The sequence below is a fragment of the Hylaeus anthracinus genome, unplaced genomic scaffold (genome assembly GCF_026225885.1).
Source record: "Hylaeus anthracinus isolate JK02 unplaced genomic scaffold, UHH_iyHylAnth1.0_haploid 5, whole genome shotgun sequence".
NCBI classification, from domain to species: Eukaryota; Metazoa; Arthropoda; class Insecta; order Hymenoptera; family Colletidae; genus Hylaeus; species Hylaeus anthracinus.
Genome location: NW_026535322.1, coordinates 7,617,801 through 7,626,771, shown reverse-complemented (window position 1 = coordinate 7,626,771; position 8,971 = coordinate 7,617,801). Strand labels below are relative to the sequence as shown.

The 8,971-nt window shown below is 36.7% G+C and overlaps 2 protein-coding genes across 5 annotated transcripts; both read right to left on the bottom strand.

Moving 5' to 3' along the window:
- Window positions 1–827: 827 nt before the first annotated feature.
- On the bottom strand, window positions 828–6,819 carry LOC128895508 (protein Smaug homolog 1). Of its 4 annotated transcripts, none has more exons than XM_054158164.1 (10): window positions 6,657–6,817; window positions 4,859–5,198; window positions 4,437–4,755; window positions 4,106–4,353; window positions 3,910–4,020; window positions 3,456–3,827; window positions 3,203–3,362; window positions 2,841–3,093; window positions 2,456–2,656; window positions 828–2,367 (listed from the first exon to the last, which is right to left on the bottom strand). In XM_054158164.1, the coding sequence occupies exons 2-9, from the start codon at window positions 5,070–5,072 to the stop codon at window positions 2,489–2,491; spliced, it is 1,845 nt and encodes a 614-aa protein (XP_054014139.1). In that variant the 5' UTR covers window positions 5,073–5,198; window positions 6,657–6,817; the 3' UTR covers window positions 828–2,367; window positions 2,456–2,488. The 4 variants fall into 4 exon arrangements, with proteins under 4 accessions (XP_054014139.1, XP_054014140.1, XP_054014141.1 ...); XM_054158165.1 differs by having other exon boundaries at window positions 828–2,340; XM_054158166.1 differs by having other exon boundaries at window positions 828–2,653; window positions 6,657–6,819.
- Window positions 6,820–7,397: 578 nt separating this feature from the next.
- On the bottom strand, window positions 7,398–8,835 carry LOC128895515 (protein yippee-like 5). Its single transcript, XM_054158175.1, has 2 exons — window positions 8,433–8,835; window positions 7,398–7,878 (listed from the first exon to the last, which is right to left on the bottom strand). The coding sequence occupies exons 1-2, from the start codon at window positions 8,591–8,593 to the stop codon at window positions 7,689–7,691; spliced, it is 351 nt and encodes a 116-aa protein (XP_054014150.1). The 5' UTR covers window positions 8,594–8,835; the 3' UTR covers window positions 7,398–7,688.
- Between the last annotated feature and the right edge of the window lie 136 nt (window positions 8,836–8,971).

The following is an 8,971-nucleotide window of genomic DNA, read 5'->3' as shown; positions in this document are numbered from 1 at the left end:
CGCTGCAACATATTGTTTATCGATCGTTCCAAGTTCTCCATAGACAATCCTTCTCGCTCGAGCAGGCTAATTAATTAATTAAATCGAGAGAAATCACCGCGCGCCATTACTTAGATCCATCATCCTACCGAAGAGTATAATCGTTAAAATAATCATTAAAACCTAGAATATTACAACTAACGTTACTGTCGTTATAACACGTTTCACATTTCACTCGTTCCCTTTCTCTCTCTCTCGCATTCTGTATAAGTTCTAATTCTTAATATTTTGACAGGTTTTTCCTTCCGCAGTCTTCCAATTGTTTCTATTCACGCAGCCGTGCAGCTATCTACGAATTAAACGAATGCGAAAACGTCCGAAATTCACCGGCACACGGCGCGTGAATTATTCAGTCTTTCGTTTATATTTTTTTTTTTCTTCTTATCGCGTTTATCGGTACAATTAGTCGCTAATACTATCTTAAATCGTTATTTCATTAATTATTATTATTATCGTTAAATTTAACCTTCTCTCATCTTGATCGATCTTTTTTTTTTCCCCATCTTGTCTTGCATGAAAATATTATGCTACGTTTTTACTCGCGACCGTTACATTTGAGTGCTAAAAGTGCATAATAAGAGCAGTTTAATGATGTATGCTTATAATTTAAAGCCACAGATTTCGATGTCGCGTCGTGCAAAATACGATCCAGTCAATATATGTATATACGTAATATAATATATATATATATATATATTACACGATGCAATCATACACATCTTCCTAATAGCATTTGGCTTGCCAAATTCTGTCAGTTTCATTAAATAGTATAATTGCATCGGGTATAATAAAAAATATATATATATATATTACGTATGTACATATACGTGTCTCCATCGTTTCACAACGTCGTCTACGTATAATATTTAGTCTTATACCCTTTACGTTCGCTTAATACGTCCTTAAGGCCTTTAAAATCCGTTTATTGTATATAATCATTTTCGCCTTTTCATAATTTTTTTTCTTTTTTAATCCTTGATTCCTTCCCCTTTATATCGTTCTTTTCCGAAACATGGTAACTCTCGCATACGAGTGTAAAAAATCACGAGATCTGTGCGCAAACTACAAAGCATACACGCTGGTTTAGGTTTATCTCTTCTCGGTATAGCAGAGATGAATTTTTAAAAACGTGTACGTTGTTCGTTCTCTTTTTCTTGTTTACCCCATCCCGCCCGTCCCTCTTTTTTTTTTTTTTAAAAGCATGTAACGAACTGTCGAACTTTTTTTCTTGTTAAGTATGATTCCTCCATAGAGAGAGAATTACAGTAATAATACAGTGATAGTGGAGATAGTATAATAGTAGTAATAGCAGTACTTGTAGTAGTAATAGTAGCGACACTACCGGTAGTAGAGTAGTAGGGGATAGTATAGTGTGGTAGGATTGGTAATAGTAGAAGCAGCGGTAACGACAGACGATGAAAGTTAATAACAGCGTAAAAAGGATACGGAATAATGAGCGTTAGTCGTATGATTGTAGAAATGGTTAGCAACAGCGGGCGTTGGAGATTTGTATAGTGATAATAATAGCGATAATTATAATGATTGTAATAATAGTAATGGGCGTATAGTAATGACGACGCTGATGGTAAATAGTGGCCAAAGCTGTCGATGAAAATAATAATGATAATTGAAAATAGTAATGGTAAATAGCAACAGCGGCGGCGATGAATAAGAGGAGAATAAACATAATGATAATAATGATAAAAAAAAAAAGAAGTAAAAATCAGTCAGTCATTAAAATGAATTACATTACATTAATATATAATGTGTCCTGGCGCTTAAAATCAGACGAATTCCATTTCCCGAAATGGATAACACGAAAAATAATATTGCAAACATCGCACAATAATTGTGGTGTACCTTTTTCGTCCCCCATTGTTTTTTTTTCCTTTCACATATATATGTTATACGATTTAATCCGCTTCCCATAAAATTCTATCATATGTGTATACATATATATTCTTTATATAATACATTTATATAGATGCAGCAAATAGTCAAGGAAAGAATCTATCTTCCTAATAGCATTTGGCTTGCCAAATTCTGTCAGTTTCATTAAATAGTATAATTGCATCGGGTATAATAAAAAATATTATTTTTTTTTCCTTTTCATTTTTTTTTTTTTGTTCTCGCGTGTCGTTTCGTGAACGCCGCGAACTCGAGTTACCTTGGTAATGTCTCAAATGTCGGACATTTTCTTTCATTTGGTAGGGGCTATTAAAGCGTGAATGTGTGCATGTGGGACACGCGCACTTGTCTCAGCGCTATATATCGTCGCTGTCGGTCTCTTTGTCGCAAGATCTACGAAAGTCAGTCTTGCTTTTTCGGCTTTGAAGAAAAAAAAAAAAAAAAGAAACGCAGCTAGGACACGCGTATCACTTTAGAAAAAATTTCCTTTTTTTCAAACAGGACTTACTGTGTAGATCCAGTCAACGAAACGAAGAATTCGTTAGGCCTCGCCGAAACCACCGATCGCCTGTTCGGTCATTCTTAAGCAAAGAGATTCTAGACGAGAATTGATCTCCGGTTCCGTTGTTTCGGATGTGTTGTTCCCAGAGTGGCCAAGGAAATGATCCCTCGGTGCACTGTATGTACGCTGTAACGTTCTTTGTAACTGCTGAAGTATAAACAGAGATCATTTCTTAGACAAATTAGTCGCGCATGGCGCCAAGATACAACGTATACGTAATCGACGGGTATCGATACATTCGTGTAGTTTATAGAAACCGATGAAAAGATGATAATAAAAGTAGCATACACCGTAGCATAAAATAGCTTTATGGTTTTATAAAAGTACATACCTGTAAACTAGATTCTTGTAAACTAGGTCGTTTCTCGGCTGCGTGGACTGGACGTAAAGTATTCTGATTTACACTTTGGTTCTGATTATTTTGTAAATACGGAGTAGATATACTATTTCTGTGAGGGCTGACCACAAAAGAATTATTTTGCGGATGCGTATTATGAATGTGTCCCAAATTCAGACTTGGTTTTCTATTGTGCTGCTGCGGGTTACAGTATCTTCTGTTGTTGTATCCGTAATTATGTTGCCACCTGAAATTGTAATTGTACGACTGTCAACCTTGTAATCGATCGTATGCCTTGAATCTTTAATTGCTATCTCTGCAATCGATGCACAGTAATCGTATGCCTTTTCCCTTACTTCGGAGTAGGTCGTGGATTTCCGAGCCTGCTACGCCACTGTTGAACCTTTTCCTTCTGGTTTGGAGTAAAGCAATCATGCTGCAATACTTTCTCTAATATGTTAATACAAGCGCACAAAATGCCATCATCCACGCTATCCAATGCCATTCTGCTACACACTAAGAAACAAACGAACGCAAAATGTTAAAACGTTTACATATTTGTTACCCGTATTTCCATAAACATCATGCTAACCAAAACGTTATACTTACGTTTGCCAAGGACCTTGCTGAATTGCGCTGGTATATCTTGCGGATCGTTTTCTTGACTTGGTTTCATAGGTGTAGCTAGAATTGATTTTAATTCGTCGATAGTATTGACCAGCACCGTTGGCCCTTGTAAGAATGATGTCGACTGTGTACTATCGCGCGTCGGTTGGAGTAAATCTTTTTCTAAATTTAAGAGCGTCGAGTAACGCTGCTGCAATTTCGCGATTGAAAGGGCTAATTTGTGTCTAGCTCCTTTTGTCACTCCTTGCTCTGCTAATTGATCTTCTGTCAATTGAAGCATTTCCTCGTAACTGAGAGTAACAAATAGATAGCTATACTTATGAAGACGTAAGGTTTTAAGCCATGATGGAACATCTGTAAGTAGAAGAGAGAGAACGCGTTAACGGACACTTCCTAGCAATGAATCGTAAATGTTTAAAGCCGTACACACGCATACCTCTCATACCACTAGCCAGCGATAAGTTAGAAGCTTCGTCTAAGCGCCCTTCGCTACCGCTGCTCGCGCAAGAGCTTTGAGGACTCAGTGGCCCTAATCCGATAAGATTGCCTGTTTTAAAATTAACGATTACTCGATACATAGTAAAAATGCAATTAACCAATTTTTCCACGCTATAAGGTCGAATCAAACTAACTTGTGTGGTCTCCAGAGACACTGAAACTTCGTGGCTTGTGTCTAGTTGTGCAGTTTACGTTATTACTGCGATCGACAACTTCTAAATGATGAGGAGGAGCGACTGGTGGTGTTAAACTATTCGATCGACGTTGACGAGATACAGGCGGGGGAAACTGCATATTGAAGGCAGTACCTGGTTGTGTACCAAACAAAGTTGTCTGATCATTTTGTTGCTGTTTAGAATTTCGCTGCCACGTATTGTCCCACCTGGAGAGAAAATAAAAATTAGTAAAAATAGAATCGATCTAGATCTATATCAAAAATACAACTTACAGATTTTTCTAACTCACCTAATAGTAGTATTGGTATATTCCTCGAGGCTATGTATCGGTGGTGTACCGCTAATACGTTCTTCGAGATGTCTAAGCCACTGAGTCAAAGAACGTCTATCTTGACTAGTTATAGCTGGATGGATCAAAGTATAACTTAAGAGTTGTTGAGTCTGCTCTGTATATTGCCCTGTAGTTACGCAATGGCTCACTAATTCTGGTATCGCTACTAAGTAGCATTGTTTGCACTCTACATTCCCAGGCCTTAATAGTGGTAGGTGTGTTAACAGTTGGTTAATAGCGACTTCTGTCGACTCTGAGAGCAATGAGTTAATGAATGCTGCAACAATATTTTTATCGCTAAGTTATTCTAATTACACGAATACTACATGTTCTTGTATTAAATATCGCACAGTTATATTCGTACTAATCAAAATAATTACCTGGATTATTGGCATTTAATTCCTGTGTATCCAATTCAGAAACAGAGTGCAAGGAATGCTGCACTGCTTGTGCAAGAAACCTAGCTTGAACTGCAGGAATGCGACGAAGTAGAGCATATAGAACCACGGTTTGTTCGCATTCGTTCCACTGTGAGAACACTCGAGTGAGTTCACCTACTTGTTCACAGAACAGAGCACCCGGTGACCACTTCATTTTTTTTACAGTGTTTTAGATGTCAAGGAGCAAATATCAAAAGCTCCACTTTCTTCAGAGATGCGTAGATTACGATTTAACTGTATTCCAACAACGTTCGAATAATGACCGGCATGTGCCAATATTCTGTAGTAAAACAATGCAACATTTACATATGAGTTCTATATGTTAACTATTACTTTTATTATTTTAGTTATACAAGAAATCTTACGTTCCTGTAGATAACAATGATATACTAACAATATTAAAAAACGTTAAATAGCTGCAAGATATATAGTAATTAAAAATTACCTTTGAATTTATCTTTTATTATCAAATATTTTATAAAGGAAAAGAAATCAGAGAATCGAATAATTTAATAGTCATAAGTAGTGTCAACAAGTGAATATTTAACGTAAATTAACATAGCTTTCTAGAACAGTGAAAGTGAGCAATCACTCGATTTTTATTACTAAATTCATCCACGTTCACTTAGAAACAAAGCGTTGCGTACTAGCGCAATGAAAATAAGTAACGTTAACTCCAAATCGCGAATTAATATCAAAAAGATATCTTTCCTCTCTTTTCAACGAAATAATAATCACCGCGCTGATATATGTATATAAAACGCTTGGATTTTACGCACTTCGCACGCATTAACGAACACCGTTGCTCGACATAACCTCGAAATCACATTCAAATGACGCATTGCGTGCGTATTTGACATCAAACAGATTTTGAGAGCTCTCAACGGGCATCGTATTTAAACGTTTTCAGTTTCCAATTCAAAACCATTTTAAAATCCTACTCTTTCCATTTACAATTTATCTACTCTACTGGTATACATATTTTATTTCGCTTTACGAACCAAACAATTTCGTTAATTTCTCGAGGTATTTTCGAAAATATTTAAATACAAAGGCTCGTCGAGAACTCTCAAACTGTATTATAACCTCAAAGCATCTGTGTACATTGCATAGACGTGTAGATACATCGATAAGAATTCCACTGAGGTCAAGTTTGTTTACCCCGCGATGCGTGTGTATTTATAGCTTTCCTGTTACGATCCATTCGGCGGTGCAATGGCACCGTGTGCGAGACTTTACATGTCTAACAACGATTGATAAGATACGATCACTTTTACAGGATGCAAACATCGCGGCGACGTTTCGTAGATACCGTCGATCACCGAAATCTCGCTATGCGCGATAAAATTCGACGTCTCACAGCGAAATTCCACCTTATATATCCATAGAATATTTGGAGTCGCTTTCGTCGGTGCCGCCGCGTATCTTTGTATGCGTGGGGCACCGTAGAGGAGAAAGGACGAAGAACGAAGGGAGGAAAACAAGAGAGCGAAAAAAACTCGTATATACGGGAATATTAATCGTTTTCATAACAAAAGCAGCCCGACGACGATCAGACTCGATAATCGAACGCGTATCAAACGATTCAGAGAGTTATTCTTAAGGAGGTAACGAATTATATTGCTACTATACGACCAGCACTCGGCCATTGAGCCGAACAGCAAACAACAAATTGTATGCTTGAATCGGTCAACCCGCTACCGCTTTGTAATGGAGCTACGTAAATTGTTGTAATTACCGTGTGCAAGGCTGGAGATGGCTGCTCCACTGGATCGTTGTGCCCCTTGCAAAATAACAACAATACACAATTATAGCATTTTATACAACGTTGAGTTAAAGGAAACATCTATCCACCATGCGGTACGGTGGGCCTACGTGACCACACTGGTTCGCCGTCTCGATTCGTTGCAGAACCACCCCTCTGTTATTGGTTCTCGCGCGAACGGCACCAACCAATCGCGTGACGACTTGAGGCGCGGTTCGTTTGTGTCTCCAAACGCCTCATTTGAAATCTACAATTATAAATGAACAATGTGTAGTTTTTCTAAGCTAATTATTTAGTAATTGTCATTATTCGTTGATCGACAATCATAATTATTAATTACTCGGTGATCGTAATCTAATGCTATTTCGATATCGTTTAGAAAGTTAGTCGAATTTACTTGATTCATGTCTTTCGTTTTCATTCGAAATTATCTTTTAATTTTTAATTTTCAAAGAGATCTGAACTTTAACTATTTTAATTGATTATATGGAAAATACAAGAATACGAGAACAGATAAAATTGCCTATCTACAAACTCAAGAACTTACTGTACATACATATTCGTTATCTTGTTTGTATTATTGATATCAACGAGAAGTTCGTTACACTATAATTTGCAAATTGTTAGCTGTTCGTAACAGTCCTAATTATTTAATTTAAAAACTCGTTTATTATAATTTATTGTGTTTATTCGATATTATTTTAAAACAGTTAAAACAGTAGACACACTCTTTATTTACAATCAGACTTATCGTGGTATACACGTTTAAACGTAAAATAACTTAAAAAGAAAACAGCAGATCATTAGAAATACGTAATACCATAAGACAAAACACATTTGATGTTTACAAAAACATTCAATCTATATATATAAATTATTGTATGCCAGTGAAACAATTTTTAAAGCTTACTTCAAGTAACAAAGGAACACAAGGAAGGGAGAAATTGTTTTCACAGCGACTATAGCATATTTGTTATCCTATGACCTGCTACTTGTCATAGAGTATTAAATATTGTCCCCCATTCCATCACTCTCTGTGACCAAAGCACGCTCCAGGATGACGCGGCCTTCCTTGTATCGTTGATTATCGTCTGTTGCAAATTCATACACCCATCCAAGCTTAGCATCACAGTTTTTGCAGCTGACGTCTCGGACCATGTGACGACCCGTCAACATCACTCTATCTTGTACCTCGCTGTATATCATTGTAGACAAATTAAATTATGAATATGCAACACCTTTTATTAGACTATTCTGTATCCTGTGCACTCGATAAAGCTAAAAAGCTAAATATACATAAATACAAAAATCATGAACCTAAGAATGAATGAAATCTATAAAAGTTCCCAAGATATAAACTATGTTTAAAAAAACAATTATAATAACATAATTTTCCTTGCGTATTCATATACCCCTTGTTTTTATACAGATACTTTAAATACTGTCAGAATTTAGTCAACTTCTTCTCCACTTTCTTAGGTACATGACAATAATGATATTTCCTCTTTATGTAATTGTCTTGAGTGTTCAATTTGAGAACTTTCAAAACACAAATGTACGATATGTCGCATCGTAACGTCTTTTAACACTTCGAGGTACACGATTTAAAAGAAAGATAAGACTCAAGCTGCACAAAAGAACAGCGTTATTAACTTATTAATGGATTTTTACTTATTTCACAATGGAGCAGTTTTTAAATCCATCTTACCCCGAAGAGTTAATATCGATTAAAGAGGGAAGCGGGAATACCTGTAATTTAAGTTGACGACTTTGTTAAATAGAAAAGCACGACCCGTGGCGCCTGTAAAACGCGTGCTTATCAGCTGACCTCTGTTTGTAAGATTGGTGTCACAGGCAGCGCAAGAAAACAGTCGGGTGCCTCCGATGTGCTCCAAGAAAATTACACCCATCCTGCAATGCTGTCAATTGCTTTCCAAACGTTCAATAAAAATTAACAGCAACTGAGAAATTCAAAATCTGTTTCGAAACAACGAAACTAGCGAGTCACGTAATTTGACGTAGCTATCGCTACCACGCTACTGTCACAGCAAGACATATACAGACATGTATACATACTATAGTGGCGTAGAAGCTACAATGCCACATAGTATACACAATGATACAGTACACTCAACGTTCTTAGTTGTCAAGTCGATTTCAATCACGATATATAAATCTTTCGTGTTTCTAGATGCACATCCTCTATAGAAATTTTGAACGTGCGAGATAAGAGACCCTCTAGTCGGAGTCACGAAATAACGTCGAGGTTAGGTCGGCTTCCGCCATTT